The sequence below is a fragment of the Chiloscyllium punctatum genome, chromosome 27 (genome assembly GCF_047496795.1).
Source record: "Chiloscyllium punctatum isolate Juve2018m chromosome 27, sChiPun1.3, whole genome shotgun sequence".
Classification (NCBI taxonomy): Eukaryota; Metazoa; Chordata; class Chondrichthyes; order Orectolobiformes; family Hemiscylliidae; genus Chiloscyllium; species Chiloscyllium punctatum.
Genome location: NC_092765.1, coordinates 8,256,007 through 8,280,763, shown reverse-complemented (window position 1 = coordinate 8,280,763; position 24,757 = coordinate 8,256,007). Strand labels below are relative to the sequence as shown.

General features: G+C 42.8%; 1 protein-coding gene across 8 annotated transcripts in view; it reads right to left on the bottom strand.

Moving 5' to 3' along the window:
* Nucleotides 1–24,757, bottom strand: part of nkain1 (sodium/potassium transporting ATPase interacting 1) — a 548,201-nt gene that overhangs the window by 162,841 nt on the left and 360,603 nt on the right. For all 8 annotated transcript variants that reach the window (XM_072548005.1, XM_072548007.1, XM_072548006.1 and 5 more), the window contains one exon: nt 2,220–2,300. In XM_072548005.1, the coding sequence (XP_072404106.1) occupies nt 2,220–2,300 (81 nt within the window). The remainder of the gene's footprint in view (nt 1–2,219; nt 2,301–24,757) is intronic.

Genomic DNA, 24,757 nt, shown 5'->3' with positions numbered 1-24,757 from the left:
ATGGGATTTTACAACAATGGTTTCATTAAATCTTTAACTTTAGATTTTTACTGAATTCACAATTCAATCATCCCTGGTGGTAGGATTTAAACCCAGGTCCCCAGAACATTACCTGGGTCTCTAGGCTATTGGCCCAGTGACAATACCACTAATGATCACCTACCCATAACAATCTTATCTAACAAAAACCTACCAATCTCAGTTATGCTGTTTCTCAATGCAACTCCAACTTCAAGAACTTTATGAAGAAGAGTTCTAGATTTCTGTTTGCCTTTGAGTCATAGAGTCATACAGCACAGAAACAGACCCTTCGGTCTAACCAGTCCATGCTAAACTAGTCCCACCTGCCTGTACATAGTCCATATCCCTCCAAACATTCCTTATTCGTCATTTAAAAGTTGTAACGGTACCCACATCCAACACTTTCTCTGGAATTTTCTTCCACATGCACTTTCTGAGCAAAAATTAAAATGCCCCTCATGCCTTTTTTAAATCTTTCTCCTCTCACTGTAAAAAAAACCTCCTCGTCTTGAAATCTTGTACCCAAGGGAAAAGACACCTGCTGTTCACCTTACCCAACATCCTCATGGTTTTATAAACCTGTATCAGTTCACACCTCAACCTTCTATGTTGCAGTAAAAAAGGTCCCAGCTCTCCTTATAATGTGTGAATTACAACTTCCCGACATTAACACTGAACGGCCTAAGCTTGAAGCGTACCTTTAAAGCCAAATTCTTTGTCCAAGCGTGTGGTCATCTATGCTAATCCCTCTCAAATGGCTCATTTGTTTGTTAATATTGCGAAGGAACAGCTTATGGCATTTAATGGCATCATATACAGACAAGTACTTGTCGTTGTGATGTCCTCCTTCCTCAGTAATATTCTCTCAATCTCTTTCACTGAAGCAGAAGAGCCCGGTTGGATATATATTGCCTTTGCTGAGAGGGTGAGGTTCCATTTTACAGAGGGGGATAGAGACCATAGGAGCACCAAAGTTTCACCACATGTTAAAGGCACTATTTAAATGCAAGTTCTTGCTGATCTAGAATCATGAGATCTTGGTGTCCATTTTCTCCCAGTCCCTGCTGCAGTGAGGCAGGATCTGTTTTGTCGTTGACAGACCGTGGCTGAACGAGATACGGTGGAGGAGGGCTTGTGACTCAGTGACTATGGGACTTTGATGAGGGCTATTTCATTGATGCAGCAGGAATACAACTGGAGAGTTAGAAACAGCAAATGGAGACAGCAAGTTATTATATTACTATGATGGTTCCTGGCAATCCTGTTCTGTTCGCCTTCGTGCTGTGTGACATACAAAGGCTGCAAGGTGTGATCACTTCCACACTTACAAACATGATATCAAAATCTGACACCTTGGCAACTTCTGGCTTATTATTCTATGACATTATTACTTGACCATTGTCAAGCCCTGGACAATTCTTAATGTCTTTCAGATCAACACTGACAACGTTGCTCAGTTCTCATCCATACTTTATAACTTTGCTTGTTGCAAACTTCTCTAAACCACTGACCTGCTAACTCAACTTGAGCCCAGCAGAACTTAAGTTAGACATTTTGTTGAACCCTGAACTGGCTTCTCCACCCTCACCTCTTCTGTTGGCCAGCCTGTTACCTTCCATCTTTATCTCCCCCGTTCCTTGCATGAAGGCCCGATCAGCAAGGCTGTGATTTATTGCACATCTCTCTCGTTGCCTTTGAGAAGGTGGTGGTGAATGTGTGGTTGGTGAAGGTGCTCCTGTAGTCCTGTCAGGTTGAGAATTCACAGACTTTGACCCAGCAACAGCATTCTCCAGGACATCACACCTCCTCACTGCCCCCAGTCCCAGTTCCTCATTCTCACATTCACCTCCACAAAAGCCAGGTTTGCGAATGGCCCCTGCTTCACAGTTAACCTCTGGCAACCTCCACCAAAGTCAATTCAAAGTCCTCTACCACTGAGATATTTTGGCCCTTCCCCAGCCTGAAGTATGGTTCCAGAAAACTAACGTTGTCTCAAATAATTTCCTCTGTTCAAAGTAGAGAATCAAAGTTATGCAAAACTGTAAGGCTAACAGCATTTTGATGTGAATTCAGAAGCATTTCATCTCTATATTTAGAAAGCCAGACAAGAAGGAAGCTCATAAATGAGCTATGGGTTGCATGCTTTGATTAAGTACATTGTAAGAAGCATCTCTTTGGATCATAAGGAAGATAATTACCCGTGACAACTGCCCAACCTCTAGATAGAAGCAAATGATGAATGTGTTCCAGGCCACCCACAGCACCAGCCATCCTGCATACTGTATAAGACAAAGGAAACAAAAAAACACTTTAGACATGGAAAGTTCTGTTCACAATATAACTGATTAATTTCTATTTTTTTTCTGTACAATGCAATACGTTTCTTTACATTGTTAGCTGGAACTCAGCTGGTTACACTTCCCCAGTCTTGAGTTACAAGGCTACACCAGAGACCAAATCACATGACGGGCACTGATGCTCCCAATGACATGACCTAGGGAGTGCTGCACAGTCAAACCCACTCCTTCAGATGAGATATTAGACTGTATATTATCCAGCTACCCTCTCAGCTACACATAAAAGATCCCATGTCACAGTCTGAAAGAAGTAAAGGGGAGTTATCCTCAAGTGTCCTGGCCAATAGTGCCTCAAAGAACCCAAAACTTCCCTGGCCATCAGATCACATAGCTATTTGTAGGGGCTTGCTATGCACACACTGGCTGCTGGGCTTCCTGTGTTATACCAGAGACTAGACTTCCAAAGTACTTTGTTGGTTCTAAATCATTTTGGATCTTATGAAGTTGTGAAAACCATTCTATAATTGTACGCCATCCTTTCTTTCTATGTGTGACATGTATTTCAGGTCAATTGGAATGATGAACAGAGGAGATTACTTGATTGCTCCAACTGCTATGAAAGGATTAAAACAGTCACAAAAGTTTCAGATGCAAGTTGACAGATATTAGCAAAGTGAGACCTGGCTGCTTATTGAGTATTGCATTTAGCACCAGGGATTACAGCAGGTGAAATGTTATCCCCTCTGAGACACTGCAATAGTATTGTCCCATTCCTCGTGGTGAAAACATTGCACAGACACATTCTTGTAAAATTTCAACTGGTTGATCCATTTGCTATATTCCACCTTCACAAACCTTAACCTGTCGAAAAGCCAAACTCATATCAAATGCTGTTATTTCCAGCACCTACAGTGCTCGTTAACTTCAAATGGTTCTTATTTGAGCAATAGCTTAACTTCTTAAAAATTTCTTAAGTGGGATGTGAGCGTGATAGATTTGGCCAGCATTTGTTACCTACCTTTAATTGCCATTGAACTAGGCCATTTAAGGGGCAGTTAAGAGTTATGAAGTCATAGACTCACAGAGTTGTACAGCCCAGAGACAGACCCTTCAGTTCAACTCATTCATGAGCCAGCCACATTGCTGTGGGTCTGGAGACACAGGTAGGCCAGACCAGGTAAGGTTGGCAGATTTCTTTTCTTCAGGGACATTAGTGAATCAGATGCATTTTTATAACAATTGATGATAGTTTCAGGGTCACTATCACAGACACCAATTCCATACTCCCAGTTTATTTACTGAATTTAAACTCTGCCAGGTTCCATGATCAGGGTTGAAGCCAGAGGTGCAAGGTACTCTGGGCTTTTGAATTACTGGTCCATTATTACTACGTCACCACCTCCCGCCATTTCAAAATTCCCATTCTTGCTTTCAAATCCCTGATCTCTCCTCCCCCCATCTACGCAGCTTGTACCAGGCTGCTATATTTTGAGATATCTGCTCTACTTCCAGTTGTGACCTTTGCCCTGATTTTAATCGCTCTGTCAACAACAGCTGCACATTCAATAATTGCCAAGCTCTGGAATTCCCTCCCTAAATCTCCACACATCTCAATATCACTTTTCTCTCTTGAAAGACACTTTTTTAAACCCATATTTGTGATGAAGACTTTGCCCACATGTTCGAATGTGGCTGAGAATTAACTTATGTTTGCTCACATTCTACTGAAGTGCTTGGAACGTTTACCACATTACAAGGCACTGTATAAATGAACGTCGCTGTTACAAAGGGTTGAAGGAGGTTACAGAGGCAGGAACAGTTAAATCTGAGTGATCTAACATATTATACACAGTGCATTCGAGATTTTTTGCCAAGTATATTTGAAAAGGTGATTGAAAAATGCATCTTGACATCATACGGTGTGATACAAAGAGAAGGAAACTGTATAGTATGGAAACAACTTTTAATTCTGACACGGAAAAGTTACAAAGCTTTTGAACCAGGTTCAGGTTGTTTCACTAGTGAAGGACTGGGGACATCTTACTGTGAAATCCAATGGATTTTTGAAGAGAGGTGTGAGTTGCTGCAGCATGTTAATGTAGATATCAGACTGCTTTGTATAAATGCTGCGAATTTAGATTTGTCTCAAGTTAACCTGGAGTGTCGCTTTGAATTCTTTCACTGTTTACCATGACAATGTGATATAAATCCAGATTAGAATGGAAATATAGTGGTTTATGAAATATATCTTCAGGAGACTCAGTCTGTCATGAATGACCAAGCGATAATATCAATTGAGAGGGACCATACTCATACACATTATTGTGTGCTGTAAGTTAACTGCAAAATGGTTTTTTTGAAATGCTCTGAGTTAATTGCTGATTGAAATTCATAGGCTCAGTGGGTGACACAGTGGTTAGTAGTGTTACTTCACAGTACCAGATACCCGGGTTTCATTTCGGCCTCGGGCAACTGTCTGTGTAGAATTTGTACATTCACCCTGTACCTGTGTGGGTTTCCTTCTCTGGTTTCCTCCCACAATCCAAAGATGTGCAGGTTAGGTGGATTGGCCATAGGAAATGCAGGTTATAGGGATGGTCTTCGGAGGGTTAGTATGGGCTAGATGGGCTGATGAACTGCTTCCACACATTAGGGATTCTATTCTATTGTAAACACCCTCTTTGTAATCTTATAGGACTGAAGAAATCCCTACAATATGTATTTGAAATGCATGCATGATATTTCATAGCAGCTATTGGTCAGAGACAGCATAGTTTGCATTATTCAATAACTTATGTGGACCCAGCATTGACAGCTTCTAGTAATTTTAGACCTCCATGAGACAGGATTGACTGCTGCTGTAATTGTCACTTTACTTAATAACTTATTCATATCTAAAATGCATTTCCATTTTACTCAATAGCAGAGAATGAAATGTAGATCATGAAATAAGGCTGTTTAACTCCTGCTATTACTGCTTGATGTGCTTTACCATAACTAGCTAGTATGGTATCTTGGATTCTCCAACAGAAAGCTCAAAGCTCTTGAACTATTCAATGAAACTCAGTGGGACTGGTCAACTTCACACTGCAAAAAGGCTTAATAGAGCAAAAACCTTTGGTATGCAAATTTTCAAAAATATTATCACAGTCAGAATTCACACATAAAAATGTGCATTGATTTCCTTGTAACTGCTTCAAAAGGTTTCTTTGACATCCACGCATCAAGAACATGTACCTTGAACTGATTTTGCAATTATATTGGTCCCAATGGATGTTTATATTGCTCTTGGCGAAAACATGCTCGCACTGAGGTTGACATTGACATATGTTAAAGTATCCAGGTATGATATTGACATGAGGGCACTCGATAGCTCAGGCAGTCCAGGGGGATGTGATGGCCTACTGGTCTATCACTAGATGATAATTCCAGAGACGCAGTCAGTGCCTTGGGAAACCAGATTTGAATCCTGTCCAAGGTCAATGGTGAAATTTGAGTTCATACAAATCTGGAACTAAGATTCTAAAAATGACCATACAACAATTATCCATTTACCAGTAGAAAAAAAAAGCTGACTTACTAACGCCCTCTCGGGAAGGAAATCTACCATCCTGACCTGGTCTGGCCTACTTATGACTCCAGACCAACAGCAATGTTTTTTTCTATTCATTCACAAGCTGAGAGCATCACTGGCTGGGCCAGCATTTATTGCCCATCTCTAACTGCCCTGAGGGCAGTTAAGAGTCAACTGCTGGAGTCACACGTAGGTTAGACCAAGTAAGGATGGCAGCTTCCTTCCCTAAAGGACATTAGTGAACTAGATGGGTTTTTCTGACAATCAGACAATCATGCTATCATTAAACTCTTAATTCTAGATATTTAATGAATTCAAACTCTACAATCTGCCATGGCAGGATTCAAACCTAGGTCCCAGAACATTATCTGGGTCTCTGAATTAACAGTACAGTTATAATACCACGAGGCCATCACTCCCTATTTGACTCTTAAATGCCCTTTGGGCAGTAAGGGATGGATAATAAATGCTGGCCTAGCCAGTTATACCCCATCCTGTGAATTAATTAAGAAGCAGTGGCTCAGTGGCTAGCACTGCTGCCTCACAGCACCAGGAACCCAGGCTTGATTCCAGCCTCGGGTGATTGTGTAGAGTTTGCACATTTTCCCTGTGCCTGCGTGAGTATCCTCTGGGTGCTCCGGTTCCCTCCTACAATCCAAAGATGTGCAGCTTAGGTGAATTGGCTGTGCTAAATTGCCCATTGTGTTCAGGGCTGTGTAGGTTAGGTGCATTAATCAGGGGTAAATGTGGGGAATGGGTCTGGGTGGGTTACTCTTCAGAGGGTCAATGTGGACTTGATGGGCCGAAGGGCTGTTTCCACACTGTAGGGATTCTATGTTTCATTGAAAAGCTAGCTTGTGGTTCAGAATAGTGCCAACATTTTTGAGCAATAAGCTGAAGGTGGTTGAGTGCAGCTGTAGGGATATGTTTCTGTGGAAATGTTCCTGTGTTCTTAATGGATTTAGAGATAGATTCCATTAAGAAAGCTGATCCTTGAGAAATAGTTTCAGAAAGGTTTTTCCTCTAGCTGAATGATGGAGCTTATTAATTGAAGTGCTACCAAGAATTTTCAACAGGTGTGGAATCTATAAGGCAAGGAGGAGGTAAGCTTGGCAAACTATGAACATCACTTTCTATTGGATCATTGAGTGACCAGTTTTGTATTTTCGTTTTCTTAATTCACTTGTGAGATGTGAGTGTTGCTGGCTGGAACAGCATTTATTGCCCATCCCTAGTTGCCCTTGAGAAGGTGGTGGTGAGCTGCCTTCTTAAACCGCAGCAGTCCATATGCTGGAGTTAGACTCACAATGCCCTTAGAGAGAAAATTCCAGGAAGTTGACCCAGCGACAGTGAAAGAACAGCAATATATTTCCAAGTCAGGATGGTGAGTGGCTTGGAGGGGAACTTGCAGGTGGCAGTGGTCCTGCATATATGCTGTCCTTGTCCTTCTAGTTGGAAATGGTGGTGGGTTTAGAAGGTGCTGTCAAAGGACCTTCAGTGAAGTTCTGTAGATAATACACATTGCTGCTACTGAGCATTGGTGGTGGAGGGAGTAGATATTTGTGGATGTGGTGCTTTTGTGAAACTGCCTTCAAACAGTATTCATTCTTAACTATTGGAGAATAAGACTGTGATGCCACTTTTTAGGATCTCATCCAAATACTGCTTAAAATAATGATTAGATGGACTTAAAACTCCCTTGCTTAATATTTGGAATACATTATGAATATATTTATAAGCAAAACCTCAGGTATTCTTGTTAAAATCTAGACACATTCCTCAGAACTGTGTTTATAATGCCATTACACAACACCTTGCCTTCATCTATCACCTTTGATGCAGTAAAATGGCTCAAGTTGCTTCACAGGAACAACATTCAAGGAAAGAAAACTACACTTCATTTCATTCCAAAGATTATTAAACAAATCAACCACAGTCTCAGCCGGTCTGAAGTTAAATGTGTTTGACAATCATCGAGCAAAACAAAATACAAAAAAAAGGCAGGACAAAAAAAAAATCATTAAAGAGTAGAAAATAATCCCAAAATGTTAAGACAAAGATCCATTGGCAGCATCACAGCTGCCAGTGCTACCAACTTGTCAATCAGCCCATCATAATCTCTTTACAGGAGTTGACTCTCAAACAATATCTGCAGGGATCAGTACCTGGTCATTCTAGAAACAAAGCATCAACAAGAGATACAGATTCACTTTGATCCAATCAAATGAGGTGAGAAGGGAACAGAATCAGAGTACCTGGTATTTTTCAGTAAGTATTCAACTCATGATTCAATTTGGCCAAAAAGACAGACCTTAATAACTTTCTTAAAGGATTTCAAGATTAGAGGCACATTTTTAAGGTGAGAGCAGAGATTTAAAGAAAGACATAAGGGGCAAATCTTTTACACCAAGGGTGGTTCATGTGTGCGATGAACTTACAGTGGAAGTGGTGGATGCGGGTACAATTACAACATTTAAAAGACATTTGGATTAGTACATGACTAGGAAAGGTTTGGGCCAGGAGCAGGCAGGTGGAACTAGTTTTGTTTGGGCTTATGGTCGGCATGGACTGGTTGGACCGAAGGATCTGTTTCCGTGCTGTATGACTCTTTGATGAGAGGCAGAGAGGGTTAGGAATGTCTGAGCTTAGAACCCAGTTGAATGAAATCAAAGCTGCCGATGTTAAGGTGAAAGAAATCAGAGATAAACAAGGAGGCAGAAGAGAAGCACATTATTTCCAATAGAGTTTTTTTTCCACCATTACTTCAGGCAAGTATTTAGATGGCCAGATAACAGATGTGGATAAAGAAACTAAGTTAATATTTCAGGTCAATGAGATTTTTCCCAGAATGGTCATTGACTCAAAACATTAACTCAGTTTCTCACTCTATAGATGCTTTCAGACGTGAATATATCTAGCAGTTACCGTACTCATTTCAGATTTGAGGCCTCTGTAAGTATTGCACATTTTAAAAATTCAGACACATTTGCTGGCATACTAATGTGTGCACTTTACTACACAATATCAGACATTAAAAACTGTCTGACAACATTTAGTAAAACGTTTCCATTTCAAATTGCAGATTTTCAGGTTGCCCAATATTGATATGTAAATTAAACAATTTAAAGAACTTAATAACATTAAAACAATGTAAGAAATGAAGTGAGTCATCTTAGACGGGCATTAGTATGAAATAATTATTAGTGCGTGCATGCCCCACTTCCTGTCTCACACATACAAAGAGATACTCTTTGTTATATTCATTGAATCCAATTTAAGTATTTCACTTCATCAAACATATACTTTGTGGGCTTTGAATGTTTTGTCTTGTAGGTTAATTTCAAACTTGATTCTTGTTTCCCAGATTATTCAATCCTGTTTATACAACCATGGCAAGGCTTCCAAAAACGTTGATTGATTGATTGATTGAACGATTGATTTGATTTATTGTCACGTGTACCTAAGTACAGTGAAAAGCTTTGTTTGCGAGCAGTACAGGCAGATCTTAGTAAGCGAGGACAAACGGATGATAAAATGTAAAAATCTTGGACAGAGTCAGGCGTTACAGGTTACACTGATATGACATGTACAAGGCAAGATCAGCATTATTTGAAGCTGGAGAGTCCATTCATCAGTCTATTATTGACAGGGAGGAAGCTAGTCTTAAAACTGCTGGTTGACATGGTTAGCTTCATTATCCTATTCTGCTATCTCTCCTCCATTACTAGTTGAGTGGGACTGCTCTTGCTTGGTTCACTCTCAGCTATGTGTTCAATGTTGACCTCAGAAGGTTAGAGGTTCAAGATCTGCTTTCGGGTCTGAGCATCAAATCTGGGCTGAATCTCCCCATGGACTACTGTGAGGTGACAGCTTCTCATGTGAAGTTTTAACCTGTGTTCCCCACCCTACTATCTGCCCTTTCACAGGATATAAAACACTGGAGGCTGGTTTGTACTTCCATGGGATATGAGCATCACCGACAAGGTCAGCATTTCATTCCCCTCCCTAATTTCCCTTCAACTGAGAGGCTTACTCAGCCCTTTCAGAGGACTGGTCCTGAAGTCAATCACACATTTCTGGAGTCATACGCAGGCCAGAGTGGGTAATGATGGCAGATTTCCTACCTTGGGGGATATTAAAGAACCAGAAGAACTTTCACAACAATGAATAATTGTTATTATTATTGTGAAGAGTTTTCAATTCTAAATTTCATTCAATGAATTTAGGTTCCACCAGCTGCCACAATTAATTGAATTGAATTGAATTGAATTTATTGTCATGTGTACCGAGGCACAGTGAAAAGCTTTTTATTGTGAGCAATACAGGCAGAGTTAAGTAGCATAGATAAGTAAAAGAGTCGTAGAGTCATAGAGATGTACAGCGTGGAAACAGACCCTTCGGTCCAACCCGTCCATGCCAACCAGGTATCCCAACCCAATCTAGTCCCACCTGCCAGCACCCGGCCCATATCCCTCCAAACCTTTCCTATTCATGTACCCATCCAAATGTCTTTTAAATGTTGCTATTGTACCAGCCTCCACCACTTCCTCTGGCAGTTCATTCCATACACGTACCACCCTCTGCATGAAAAAGTTGCCCCTTAGGTCTCTTTTATATCTTTCCCCTCTCACTCTAAACTTATGCCCTCTAGCTCTGGACTCCCTGACCCCAGGGAAAAGACTTTATCTATTTATCCTATCCATGCCTCTCATAATTTTGTAAACCTCTATAAGGTCACCCCTCAGCCTTCAATGCTCCAGGGAAAACAGCCCCAGCCTGTTCAGCCTCTCCTTGTAGCTCAGATCCTGCAACCCTGGCAACATCCTTGTAAATCTTTTCTGAACACTTTCAAGTTTCACAACGTCTTTCCAATAGGAAGGAAACCAGAATTGCACGCAATATTCCAACAGTGGCCTAACCAATGTCCTGCACAGCCGCAACATAACCTCCCAACTCCTGTACTCAATACTCTGACCAATAAAGGAAAGCATACCAAACGCCTTCTTTACTATCCTATCTACCTGCGACTCCACTTTCAAGGAGCTACAAAGCTGCACTCCAAGGTCTCTTTGTTCAGCAACACTGTCTAGGACATTACCATTAAGTGTATAAGTCCTGCTAAGATTTGCTTTACCAAAATGCAGCACCTCATATTTATCTGAATTAAACTCCATCTGCCACTTCTCGGCCCATTGGCCCATCTGATCAAGATCCTGTTGTAATCTGAGGTAACCCTCTTCGCTGTCCACTACACCTCCAATTTTGGTGTCATCTGCAAACCTACTAACTGTACCTCTTATGCTCGTATCCAAATCATTTATGTTAATGACAAAAAGTAGAGGACCCAGCATTGATCCTTGTGGCACTCCACTGGTCACAGGCCTCCAGTCTGAAAAACAACCCTCCACCACCAGGTAAGCAGCAGCAAAAACAAAAGCACAGGAACATGCGAATGCTAAGAGTTTGTAAATCCATTCAGTATTCTAACAACAGTAAGGTAGAAACTGTTTCAACACCGGCCGGTGTGTGTGTGTGTGTATGTGTGTGTGTGTGTGTGTGTGTGTGTGTGTGTGTGTGTTCAGACTTCTGTACCTTCTCCCCGAGGTTGTAGAAATGCATTGTCAGGGTAGGATGGATCTTTGAGAATGCTGACGACCTTTCCTTGACAGTGAGCCTGGTAGATGGAGTCTATAGATGGGAGGTTGGCCTTTGTGATTGTCCGGGCCAAGTACACCACTCTCTGTAACTGTCTCCGATCTTGAATGGTACAGTTGCCATACTTGGTAGTGATACATCCAGACAGAATGCTCTCGATGATGCACCTATAAAAGTTGGCAAGAATATTCACCATCATGCCAAATTTCCTCAGCTGCCTGAGGAAGAAGAGACGTTGTTGGGCCTTTGTAACCAGTGCGCCCACAAGAAGAGTCCAAGAAATCTTATTGTGGAAGACCACTCCCAGGAGCTTGACACTCTCCACTCATTACACCTCAATGCTGTTAATGTGTAGGGGGGAATGAGTTACATCCCGTCGAAAGTCAATAATGAGTTTTGCTTAGTTTTGCCAGCATTGAGAGCTAGGTTGTTCTTAGGTCATTATTTTTCCAGGTCTTCCATCTCTCGTCTGTAGTTTGGAGTTTGAACATCTACTTGGGCTCTGGATTACTAATCCAGTGTCACTATCAATACACCAGAGGAAGTGATGAACATTCGGCATTATCACTCGACTATTAACCAGAAACTCAGCCAATTTCTTGGCACTCGGCATCAAACTCCACAACAGCCAATGGAATGTGGGACCACAAAACCACTGCTGATTTTTAGGAAAAACCCATCTGGTTCACTACTCTCAGGGAAGGAAATATGCCATCTTGACCTGGTCTGGCCTACAGGTGACTCCAGACCCACAGCAACGGGGTTGACTTTCAAGTGTTCTATGAAATCGCTGAGCAAGCCACTCAGTTGTATCAATCGCAACAAAGTCTCACAGAAATGACAGCAGATGGTTCACTTGGCATCGACCTAGGCATTGGAAAAGATAATGACAGAAACAGCTATACTGACCCTGCTGAGTCCTCCTTACTAACGTCTGGGGGCTTAGTGTCAAAACTGGGAGAGCTGCCTCACAGAGTACTTAAACAACAGCCTGACATAGTTATACTCATGGAATCATACCTTACAGACAATGCCCCAGACACCACCATCACCACCTCTGGGTCCTATCCCACCGACAGGACAGCCCTACCTGAGGTGGTGGCACAGTGAGATGCAGTCGGGAGGAATTCGCCCTGGGAGTCCTCAACATTGATTCCGGACTCCATGAGGTCTCATGCCTTCAGGTTAAGCATGGGTGAGGAAACCACGTAACCATCATACCTCAGCTGATGAATCAGTACTCCTACATGTTGAATAATACTTGGAGACAGCACTTGAGTGACAAGGGTACTCCGGATGGGAGATTTTAATGTCCACTCCCAAGAGTGGCTCGGCAGCAGTACTACTGAGTGAGCTGGTCGGCTCCTAAAGGACATAGCTGCTGGTCTGTGGCATGTGGTGAGTGAAGCAACAAGAGGGAAAAACACACTTGACATCATGCTTACCAAGCTGCAGCTGCAGGTGCTTCTGTCCATGACACTATCAGTAAGAGTGACCACCTCACAGTCCTTGTGGAGACAAAGACCCTACTCATATTGAGAATACTCTCCATTGTGTTGTGTGGCACTATCGCCGTGCTAAATGGGACAGATTTTGAAAAGATCTAGCAACTCAAGATTGGGCATCCATGAGGTGCTGTGGGTCATCAACAGCAGCAGAACTGTACTCCAGCACAATCTGTAACCTCATGGCCCAGCATATTCCCCACTTAAACATTAACATCAAGCCAGGGGATCAATCCTGGTTCAATGGAGAGTGCAGGAGGGCATGCCAGGAGCAGCAGCAGGCACACCTGAAGATAAGGTGCCAACCTGGTGATGCCACCAAACAGGACTACATGGATGCTAAACAGCATAAGCAGCAAGTGATAGACAGAGTTAAGTGATGCCACAACCAATGAATTAAACCTAAGCTGTGCAGTCCTGCCACATCCAGTTGTGAATAGGAGTGGATGTTTAAGCATTCACTAGAGGCAGAGGCTCCACACATATCCTCATCCTCAATGATAGATGAACCTAACACATCACTACAACAGATAAAGCTGCAGCACTCACAGCAATCTTCACACAGATGTGCTGAGGAGATGATCCCTCTCAGCTTCCTCCAGTGGATCCCAGCATCACTTCAGGCAATTTGCTTTGACTTTCTGTGATATAAAGAAATGCTGAAGACACAGGGTGACAATAACTGTGCTGAAGTTATGTGCTCTAGAGCTTGCAGCTCCCTTAGCCAAGCTGTTCCAGTACAGCAATTGCTTAGGTATGTCCTGTACTCAAAAAAAACAAGACAAATCCAACCCGTCCAATTACCGCTCCATCAGTCTACTATCGATCAGTGAAATGATGGAAGGTGTCACCAACAGTGTTATTAAGCAGCACCTGCTCAGCAATAACCTGCTCAGTGACCCCCAGTTTGGGTTCCACCAGGGCCACTCAGCTCCTGACCTCATTACAGCCTTGGTTCAAACATGGACAAAAGAACTGAAATCCCTAGGGGAGTTAAGAGCCCTTGACATCAAGGCTGCATTTGATCAAGTGTGGCATCAAGAGACCTGAACAAAATTGAAATGAATGGGTATCAGGGGCAAACTCTACAATGGGTCATGTTATATCTGGCATGTTGGAATATGATTATGGATGTTGGAAGTCAGCTTCAAGACATTTCTGCAGAATATTCATAGGGTAGTGTCTGAGACTGAACCATCTTCAGCAGCTTCATTAATAACCTTCCCTCCATCATAAGGTCAGATGATTGCACAATGTTCAGCACCATTCCCAAATCCTCAGATACTGAATCAGTCTATGTGCAAATGCAACAAAATATGGACAATATCCAGGCTTGGCCTGACAAGTGACAAGTAATAATCATGCCACACAAATTCCAGGCAATGACCATCTCCAATAACATCTATAATCGATAAAATTTAACCACCATATCTTGAGATTCAAAGGTGTTACCATCACTGAATCCTCCACAATCAACATCCTGGGCGTTCCCACTAACCAGAAGTTGAATCGGACTTGCCACATAAACAAAGTGACTATAAGAAAAGGTCAGAAGCTCGGAATTCTGCTGCGACTAACTCACCTTCTGCCTCTCCAAAGACTGTCCACCATGTACAAGGCATAAATCTGGAGTATGTTGAAATGCTCTCCACTTGCCTTGATGAGTGGAGCTCCAACAATACTCAAGAAACTTGACACCATCCAGGACAAAGCAACCCACTTCATTGGCATCACATCCACAAATATCCAGTCCCTCCACCACCAATGCTCAATAGCAGCAGTATGTACCATCTACCAAGATGCACTGCAGAAATTCACCAAAGATCCTGAGACAGCACCTTCCAAACCCATGACCATTTGAATCTAGAAGAACAAGGGCAGCCGACACATGGGAACACCACCCCCTCCAAGGGACTCACCATCCTGACTTGGAAATATGTCACCATTGCTTCATTGTCGCTGGTTCAAAATCCTGTAATGCCCTCCCTAAGGACATTGTGGGTCTACCTACAGCACATAGACCACAGCAGTTCAAGAAGGCAGCTCACCCTCACCTCCTCAAGGGGGGCAACTAGGGACAGGCAATAAATTCTGTCCCAGACAGCAATGCTCCTGTCCCATGAGTAAATTTTTAAAAACTTGTCTCCGCATGATTTAAGAAGGATCAGAGGTGTTCCCCTTAGAATCCTGAGAAATATTTATCCTATAAACATTATCTGAAAAAGTGATGATGTGTTTTTTATCAGATTGCTATTGGTGGAAGCATACTGTCCACAATTTGATGCCTATTTCTTTCATTACAGTAGGGACTGCAGTTCAACAGAACCTCATTGGTGTAAAAGACTTTGGGATATCCTGGAGACATGAAATGCATCATGCAAGTAAAGGTGTGTTCTATATTTTTGAAATTGCAACCCACATTCAGTAGTTCTGCAATAGAGACAACCTTGACACACAAGGTAATCGTTTGGAAATAATAATATGTTCAGCTCCCATTCCAGGATTGAGCAGCTTTCTAAATCAGTTCAGGGCCTTGTTCTCAGCCACTCCCCTGACAATCTGTTTGAGTTGTTTGTGAATCCCTGTGTAAAGAAATACTTCCTATGACTGAGCACAGTTCAACATAACTGATCTTAGCTGGATAAGAAAGAATAAACACAGCAGTAATACAATCAACATGTTCTTGTAGGGGAAAAACAATATTGTCTTAGTGACTGAAGAATTTCAACACTTAACATGTAACTATCCAAAATGCCTGAAAACAAAGTCTTAGACTGAACAGAGGAGTTAGCGTAGTTCTTTCTGAAGGATTTACATGCGCATATTTTGATAGTTGATCTTTTCCTCTATCTGAGGGTATGGAGGGATTGTTTTATGAGAAAAGTGTAGTGGTTGGAACTAACTGGATCTTGCTGATTAGGAAATCCTTGATTGGGGTTGTTAATCTTGGCCAATCAGGAAAGCCTTGGCTGACCAATACAACCAGTAGAAGAGCCCGGGTGTTCTTGGAGAAGGAGCACGCGGTGTCCACCAACACCCTGGAGTTGTTCAGGGAGAGGTGGGCGCCGCAGGGAGTGGAGTGCATCATTTCTCCCTCCAACTCTATTTTGATTTGATCCCTACCCTCCCCTTCACTGTTTTGCTCACACAGCATTGCCCTGTGGTTTGAAGGGCAGTGCTTGTCACTGGCCACTCGGGTGTTTTTCATATCTTCCTGGTGGTGGAAACTGAATAAAGATTCGTGCACTTTGTGTCTTTTCACTGTGTCTCACACCTGCACACACACACACCATGGGTGCAGGGGATAAAAATAAGCACTACCGCACTTAGGTGGTAGTGTGGGGGTTAAAGAAAAGAAAAAGAAAAAAAAAATATAAAGAAAAAAAAATATAAACAGGGGATTTTACGTTAAAAAAAAAAATACAACCAGTAGAAGAGCCCGGGTGTTCTTGGAGAAGGAGCACGCGGTGTCCACCAACACCCTGGAGTTGTTCAGGGAGAGGTGGGCACCGCAGGGAGTGGAGTATATTATTTCTCCCTCCAACTCTATTTTGATTTAGTCCCTACCCTCCCCTTCACTGTTTGATCACACAGCATTGCCCTTTGATGAGAAGGGCAGTGCTTGTCACTGGCCCCTCGGGTGTTTTCCTATCTTCCTGGTGGTGGAAATTGAATAAAGATTTGTGCACTTTGTGTCTTTCACTGTGTCTCACATCTGCACACACACACACCATGGGTGCTGGGGAAAAAAAAAATAACCGGGAGATTTTGCCCTTTTGATGTGAAGGGCAGTGCTTGTCACTGGCAAAGAAAAAAAAAGAAAGAAGAAAAAAAAATAAAAAAAAATAAAGAGGGGATTCCCCTTCACGTTTTTGATCACGCATCATTGTGGCCTTTGAAATGAAGAGCAGTGCTTGTCACCGGCCACTCGGGTGTTTTCCCTTTTGAGATTTGGACCATTTTGTGACTGACAAAAAAAAATACAACCAGTAGAAGAGCCCGGGTGTTCTTGGAGAAGGAGCACGCGGTGTCCACCAACACCCTGGAGTTGTTCAGGGAGAGGTGGGCACCGCAGGGAGTGGAGTATATTATTTCTCCCTCCAACTCTATTTTAATTTAGTCCCTACCCTCCCCTCCACTGTTTTGATCACACAGCATTGCCCTTTGATGTGAAGGGCAGTGCTTGTCACTGGCCACTTGGGTGTTTCCTTTCTTCCTGGTGATGGAAATTGAATAAAGATTCATGCACTTTGTGTCTTTCACTGTGTCCCACACCTGCACACACACACCATGGGTGCTGGGGAAACAAATAAACACTACCGCAGTTAGGTGGTAGTGTGGGGGTAAAAAGAAAATAAACAAGAGTGTCAGGCAATAAAAAGAAAAAAAAGAACTGGAGTGTCAGAAGTTCTGTTCACTTTGACAGCTGGCTCTGAGGAAATTGGATCAATGTATGGACTTTCCAAGAAAGAAGAAAGAAAAAAGAAAAAATAAGAACAGGGGATTTTGACATGAAGGGCCCTGCTTGTCACTGGCTACTTGGGTGTTTCCTTTCTTCCTGGTGGTGGTACATAAATAAGGATTTACACACTTTTTTTACACTTTAAAAAAAAAAGAAAAAAAAACTGGGAGATTTAGAATCTTCTCAGTTCAGGGGACTGACTCTGAGCTGGCTGGCCACAGTCAGTCTACTGTGCGCAAGTCAATGAAGGGGGACTTGGTGATGGGATACCGGCCTCTGTGCAATTATTTCAAAAAGGCTAAAAAGATTGGGACCCTACTGACTAGAGGTGATCGCATTCAAACATAAAGGGCTCTAATGTGTTTAACAGGATCAATGCCGAGAGGATGTTTCCCCTCATGGGAGACCTGAGGACCCCGAGGGCACAGCCTCAGAATAAAGGAGTGCCAATTTAAGACTGAGATGTGGAGGAACTTCTTCACTCAGACAGTTGTGATCTTTGGAACTCCTTGCTACAGGGAGCTGTGGGGACAGAGTCCTTGTGTATATTTAAGGCTGAGACAGATTCTTGATCATTCTGGGAATCAAGGGTTGCAGGGAAAGGGCAGGAAAGTGAATGTGAGGAATGTCATCAGATCAGCCATGATCCTGTTGAATGATGGAGCAGGCTCAAGGGACCAAACGGCTCCTGTTCCTACTTCCTGTGGTGTTATGGCAATGGAATCTAAAAACAGGAAGTCTTACTGCAGCTGTATATGGTATTGGTGAGACCACGTCTAGACTATGCAAACACACGTGGTCTCCACACGCAGAGAATTGCATTAGAAGCAGTTCAGAGGAGGTTCACTTGACTCATTCTGGGATGAATGGCTTATCTAATGGCAAAGAGATGGATAGAGTTGGCCTATACCCATTGGAGTTCAAAAAGTGCAAGGAGATCTTATCGAAACATATAAGATTGTGAGCAGACTTAATTGGAGAATGTTTCCTTTTATGGGGGAAGCTGGCAACTGGGGAGCAGAGGTTAGAAATAAGACATCTCTCTTTTAAGATGGAGAGAAGCAGAATTATTCTTACTTTCAGAAGCTTGGTGGTCTGTGGAATTCTCTTTCTCTGAAAGCAGTAGAGGCTGAGTCCTTGAGTTTGTTGAAGGCTGAGTTTGATAGATTTTTACTAAAAATGGCAGTCGTAGTTATGATTGGTGGGGGATGGGGTTTGGAATGTGGCATTGGGGAAGGAATGCAGAAGAAGAGAGATATGACCACAACCAGGTCAACCATGATTTATCCATTGGCAAAGCAAGACTTCCCTTGTTTCTAGATCCTACGCTTTAAAAGGCCAATAAGGTTGCCAACTATGATTAAACCTATTCCTGGAGGTTTCATCACATGACTTGCTCACTCTCCAGCCATTAGTTGGGAATATATCCATCCTGGTGACACACTGCCTTTACTGACCAATCAGAAAACAAAAAGACTCATTACCCATGCTTGAATGGCAGCATTTTTTCTTCCAACTTCACCATTTTTATACCTGGCAGAGGGAAATCTTCAAAGAAAATGACAAAAAACAAAAATAATATTTTAATGTCCCTCTGACTTTTCTCCCAGTTTGTCCACAGCAGGGTCCTGGAGACTGATCTGCAATCGCTGGAGACCTCCTGATGTGACATTCCTGCTGCAGTAGACAACTTTACTCCATACAGTGTAAAGGATAACTTCATGAAGGCAAAAGTGGGTACTGCAGATGCTGGAGACTAGAGTCAAGATTAGAGTGGTGCTAGAAAAACACGGATCAGGCAGCATCCGAGGAGCAGGAAATCGACATTTCAGGCAAAATCCCTTCATCAGGAATGAGGCTGGGAGACTCGGGGGTGGAGAGATAAATGGGATGGAGTGGGGCTGGGGAGAAGGTTAGCTGAGAGTACAGTAAGTGGATGGAGGTGGGGGTGAAGGTGATAGACGGAAAGGGGGTGGAGCGGATAGGTAGGAGGGAAGATTGACAGATGGGACAGGTCATGAGGATGGTGCTGAGCTGGAAGGTTGGAACTGGGGTAAGGTGGGGGGGGCGGGGAAATGATCCAAACTGTGCTGTGGTCCGGAGTGCATGTGGGATCAGTTGGCTGCAGAGGCAAGCACTGAGAAAGCAGATGTGGTTGTGGTAACGGGCCTGTTTCAGGACACGGTTAAAGAGCTTCAGTGCAGAGGACATGACGGTGCTGAGCTAGAAGGTTGGAACTGGGGTAAGGTGGGGGGGAGGGGAAATGAGGAAGCTGGTGAAATTCACTTTGATGCCATGGGGTTGGAGGATCCCGAGGCGGAAGATAGCATTCTTCCTCCAGACTTCGGGCGGTTAGGGAGTGGTGATGGAGGAGGCCCAGGACCTGCATGTCCTCGGCAGAGTGGGAGTGGGAGTTGAAATGTTGAGCCACGGGGTGGTGCGGTTGATTGGTGCGGGTGTCCTGGAGATGTTCTCTGAAACGCTCTGCTAGGAGGCGCCCAGTCTCCCCAATGTAGAGGAGACTGCATCGGGAGCAACGGATACAGTAACTGACGTGTGGAAGTGCAGGTAAAACTCTGATGGATGAGAAAGGCTCCTTTGGGGCCTTGGATGGAGGTGAGGGGGGGAAGGTGCGTGTGCAGGCTTTGCAATTCCTGGGGTGGCAGGGGAAGGTGCCGGGAGGGGAGGGTGCACTGTTAGAGGGTGTGCACCTAACCAGGTAGTCGCCAAGGGAACGGTCTTTACGGAAAGTGGATAGGGGTGGGGAGGGGAGGATAACTGCACCCATCTCTCCCACATACTCCATCTGTAACAGTCCGATCTCATAATTGAGCTTGATAGCCTTTTGTTCAGGCATGGATGTGAAGTGAGGCTGGGAATCTGAGACAGATAGGTACAATTATAGATCAGCCGTGGTTGAATTGAGCTCAGAAGAAACTTGAGAGGTTCAACAGTGTATTCCAATAGTCTTGTGCCAGTGCTGAAAGCAGCCTAGTGTGAGGGAGTGCAGGAACAATGACGAAATAACTATAGTGGTGTTTGGAATGCAAATTAGTTAATGAAAGCCTTAAAATGAAAATGCTGTCTGCTCCATTTGTCATTTGAAGGAATTAATGGATAATGCTATTGAAAGTTTCGCTAACCAGCCAGCACAGGTCTAAAGGACCAAGATGTTTCCTTTTATTTTGTGTCATTCTTTGAATTTATAGCAATAAAGTAAATGTTGGCATTCCGTTGGCTCAGTTGGCTTGATAGCTATGATGTGGAGGTGCTGGTGTTGGACTGGGGTGGACAAAGTCAGAAGGCAGATGATGTAGGAGCAGCACTCTGAAACTTGTGATTTCTAATTAACCTGTTGGACAATAACCTGGTGTCATGTAACTTCTGGCTTGACAGCTGCTGCATTATTTAGAATTATGCCAACAGCACAGGTTTGATTCCTGATCTGTATGAGGTAGACTTGGGACCCATCTTAACCTGCTCCTGAGAATAGCATAGATTAATATTGAGGGCACTGGAACTAGATGAACTTAGCTTCAAAAATTACAAACATTACATAACTCCTGCAACTTTGAAGTCTTACTTTTGCCTGTTTTTAGATTTTGCAAATGAAGACAAGCCTCAACCATGTCAGAAGTTGAACTTGCTCCATGCCATTAATATTGAGCATGTTAAAGTTTAACGGATGGGTTAAGGTAGCAGACAAAAGCATTTCAACCACACATGTCAATGAAAGGTCAGTCCTAGAATTAAAATCAAATCAGTTTCTCTCTCCACAGATGTTGCCTTAATTGCTGTGCATTACGAGTGCTTTCTATATTTATTTTAGATCTGCACCATCTGCGGTATTTTATTTTCTTGCTAATGTGCTCATTTGCCAATATTGTTCAGGGTGATTTCACATTCTCAGTCTGCACCAGATAAGGTTATGTCAAATAAGCTGCTGCAGGATCAATTATGAAGTTTTGTGTAAAATGTCTCATTTAGAAGTTCAGAAATGCAATTAAAATCTGAATAGATTCACATCACTGACTGAAGAGGTGATTACTTCTAAACACTGCACTCCTGCTCCATTAACACTCCAGTATAGAATGGGACAAGATGTAACTCTACAACTGTATGCATGACAAACCCACATGAGTTCTATCAGGAGAATTCGAACACATTAATCTACCTAAAGTTCCCAGCACTAAGTGATTAGTTTAGGCTTTCACCTGACTCTCCGATGCTGTGCAACTCCAAAAGCCTTTCTTACTCAATTTATTTGCCATCAGCTCCTTGAACCTTTCAGCAAAACACCACAGTCCCTGGAACATGGGTACCAAGTGACAGCTCACACCCACTGGTTCTGATTCCTATCTGCTCCTGAAGACCTTGGTGGTGATGGTGGCTAATGGAGCAAGTATTATTGTAATCTCGATATGCTCACTGGAAAACCAACAAGATAATTTGCAATACCAGTTTAACAAGCAGACTGATCTTAGCCTCTGATAAATGTTCATCTGATTCCAGGTATTTGTATATTCAGTTTAAATTGCCCACTTTGTCCCCACTGATGATTCTCCATTGAGATGTCACAGTTTTACCTATCCCTCTGCACACTCAGTTTTAATGAATTAGACCAAACCCCCTCAAAGCATGTCATGGAGATAGCCTAGATTCTAACTTTTCTTATTTTAAAGGCAATGTATGAAGGTGGATAAATCTCCTGGTCCTGACCAGATATATGCAAGTACACTGCAAGAAGCTAGAGTAGAAATTGCAGGGGTCCTGGCTGATATTTTTGTATAATCATTTACCATAGTTGAGGTCCCAGTAGACTGGAGGTTAGAGAATGTTGTGACCTTATTCAAGAAAAGGTGCAAAGAAAAATCTGGGAACTATAGATGTAAGCCTAACATCTGTAGTAGGTAAGGTACTTGAGAAGATTCTGAGGGATAAGATATTCACGCATTTGGAAAGACAGGGTTTGATTAGAAATAGTCAGCATGGCTTTGTGCATGGGAGATCATGCCTCACAAATTTGTTAGAGTTCTTTGATGAAGTGACCAGGATTGTAGACATAGTCTATATGGATTTCAGTAAGGTCTTTGGTTAGGTTTGACATGGAAGGTTAGCTCGCTTGGAATCCGGGGGAGCTAGCAAATTGGCTTGAGGGTAGGAAGCAGAGGGCAATGGTGGAAGGATACTTGTTGGGCTGGAGGCCTGTCGCTAGTGTAATGCCTCAGAGGTTGGTGCTGTACCTATTACTGTTTGTTATCAATGATTTGGATGAGAATGTAGAAGGCATGATGAGTAAGTTTGCAGATGACACTAAAATAGATGGTATCGCGGACAGTGAGGAAGGTTATCGGAAATTGCAGCAGGACCTTGGTGAGCTGGGGAGGTGGGTAGAGAAATGGCAAATGGAGTTAATATACATAAGTGTGAGACCTTGTATCTTGGAAAGTCAAATCAAGGTAGAAGTTTTATGGTGAACGGTCGGGCCTTAAGGAGTGTAGTGGAAGAGAGGGACCTTGATGTTCAGGTGCACAGTTCTCTGAAAGTGGAGTCCCAGGTAGACAGGGCAGTGAAGAAGGCTTTTGGTACACTGGCTTTCATCAGTCAGGGCATTGAGTATAGAAGCTATGTTGCAATTGTACAAGACATTGGTGAGGCTGCATTTGGAGTATTGTGTTCAGTTTTGGGTACCTTGCTGTAGGAAAGATGTTATTAAACTAGAAAGAGTGCAGAAGAAATTCACAAGGATGTTGCCAGGACTCAATGACCTGAGTTACAGGGATGGGTTGGACAAGCTAGGACTTTTTTTCTTTCGAGCATAGGAGATTGACGGATGGATCTTATAGAAGTGTATAAGATCATGAGAAACATGGGAGGGTGAATGCATTCGAGGGTTGGGGAATCGAGGAGAAGGAATAAAAGGGAACCGGAGGGTCAACTTATTTACGCAGAGGGTGGTACGCATATGGAATGAGCTGTCAGTGAAAGTGGTTGAGGCACGTACATTAACAACACTTAAAAGACACTTAGACAAATACAGGGATAGGAAAGATTTAGAAGGATATGGGCCAAGTGCAGCGAAATGGGGTTAGTATGGAGGGACATTTTGGTCACCATGGACCAGTTTGGACCAAAGGGCCTGTCTCCATGTTGTAGGACTGTATGACTCTATGACAGTGCCAAGTGTCATGTTGTGGATAACTCTACCAAAAAACTTTACAGAATGGTAGATTATTTAACTATTAAACAGTAACTGTTCCAATATAGCAACATTCCATAAGCTCACACTTGGCAAAGGCAAATTCAGTAAAACAGATTGTCTCAACATGCAAATCTAGCATCAGGAAGAGAACCCCAGCTTTTAGCTGTAGCAGAGAAAGGAATAATAGCTTCCACACCCAGCTTCAAGACCCCAGCAACTGCAGAAAAGTAAAACTAAATATCCTGGTTCTGTGGGAGTTTGACCCCACCCATTCAAGCTGCTTCTATTGTTCCAACTCTTTAAAAAAAACCCAAAGGCTTGCAAGCTGTTTACTTTATTGGCCTCAAGTGGACCACTCTATACCTCTGTCTCAACTTCTCTTCATAAAAAAATTCCAGGACAATATGCAATTCTTAAAGCCATGGTATCATCACACAATTCAGTAGGGTTTCTATGATATAGAGTGTTGTGGAATACTGATTAGGATTGTAGAACCCACTTGGGCTTTCCCTTCTCCTAGTCCAAAGCAGCTTAAACATTCTGAGCAACTTCTGTGGTGATTCCGACTGGCGTCAACTAACTGAGTACAGCCAGGCCAAATAAATGTGGCCAGTTCTTATGGCTCCGTATTTTGTAGGGCAATGCATTTTTCTGAACCATCACACCATTACACCACCCCTGAAACTAATAGGGAATAATCTTGACTGTGACAGCATGCTGGATCCAGATTTAACTCCTTAACACTGACAACTTTCAGACCAGGCTGAGCTGAGGCAGAAGGAATATTTTTGTCTTGCTGAATGTGGTTATCTCAAAGATGAAGCTAAGATGGACTTCGAGCATACTACCAATGATCATAGATGCACAGAGAAGGTTTGTGTGCACCAGAAGGTTTTGGACAAGAAATAGTCAAGTTAAAGATGATCTTTGAAAGGAGAATCTTTGGAAATATTAATCCCCTACCGTGACCAGTTTGGTCTTTATGACTGGCTCTGTAAATAACATGTGGTAGCCTGGATGACCCTGGGTGTGTGAGTTAGC